The following is a 1,036-nucleotide window of genomic DNA, read 5'->3' as shown; positions in this document are numbered from 1 at the left end:
TAATATAATATTATATATATATAATATATATTATATATATATATGAATATAAATATAAATATAAATATAATTTTGTAAAAATATATTCAATTATGAAAATACTTTTTTGTTTTGTAGGGTTTGATATTCCCAGGCTATGGAAAGTATGGTTGAGGAAAATGGATCAGCTGTTGACCCATTGTCTGCAGGTTCTCAAAGCGGCGATGCAGCACCAGCAATAGCAACATCGGTACAATCTCTCAATAGAACACAGCAGCAAACTCATCATCTGGTAGCTTCTACCAGCATTGTGCAACTGACACTACCTACGTCAGGAACAACACAGGTATACAGGAGAATCTCCTGTGTATCTATGTCTGATAATTTATTTACCTGTTTAGTTGAAAGCATGCATATATAATTTATTTATGTTTTTAATCATAATTATCAGTTAATCAAATAAGTATTGTGTAAATATTCAATCTTGCATAATGCTGGTTCAGAATTAAAATTAAAGAAATTAAAATTTGAATTCATTTTCTTAATTATTTTATTTTTAACGTAATTAATATAATATTATAATATATATTTATTTATAGTAAATATATTTATGATAAATATTTATATTCATTTTATTTGCATATGCATGATGATACTAGTTAATATCAAAATTTGTTATTTTTGTTTTATATTAAATACATTTTATAAATATTCATGTTCATTTTAGTAATATATATTCTTTAATATTCATAATAGTTTATATGAAATGCTCTTGCTTTATATAGGTACAATCTGTTATACAGCCTAATCAACAATCAGTAATTCAGACTGCAACAAATATTCAACCTGTTGCTATTTCAAAAGGAAATGTCATTCTTGTCAGTAAACCCAACTCCGTTATACAAACAGCTCAAGCAAGTTTACAAACACTTCAGGTAAGTTTTTTTTTAATTTTGATTAATAATTTTTTTTTATATTTAAAGATTAAACACTATTATTAATAATTTTTTCTAATTTTAATTTTTTTTATTAAATAAATTTATAAATTTAAAATATT

At 23.3% G+C, this 1,036-nt stretch overlaps 1 protein-coding gene across 28 annotated transcripts in view; it reads left to right on the top strand.

Annotated features, from left to right (window-relative positions):
• LOC102677000 (cyclic AMP-responsive element-binding protein 1) overlaps positions 1–1,036 on the top strand; it is a 9,384-nt gene that overhangs the window by 1,977 nt on the left and 6,371 nt on the right. For 15 of the 28 annotated variants that reach the window (XM_006612558.2, XM_006612556.2, XM_006612554.2 and 12 more), the window contains 2 exons: positions 118–229; positions 765–914. In XM_006612558.2, coding sequence (XP_006612621.1) covers positions 137–229; positions 765–914 — 243 coding nt within the window. In that variant the 5' untranslated portion in view covers positions 118–136. Of the gene's footprint in view, positions 1–117; positions 326–764; positions 915–1,036 lie in introns of all 28 variants that reach the window. The other 13 variants (XM_006612548.2, XM_006612543.1, XM_006612538.2 and 10 more) reach the window with 1 other exon arrangement.

Source organism: Apis dorsata, unplaced genomic scaffold, assembly GCF_000469605.1.
Source record: "Apis dorsata unplaced genomic scaffold, Apis dorsata 1.3 scaffold_113, whole genome shotgun sequence".
Lineage (NCBI taxonomy): Eukaryota > Metazoa > Arthropoda > Insecta > Hymenoptera > Apidae > Apis > Apis dorsata.
The sequence above is the reverse complement of the archived record's forward strand: the minus strand, read 5'-3'. Positions and strand labels throughout refer to the sequence as shown.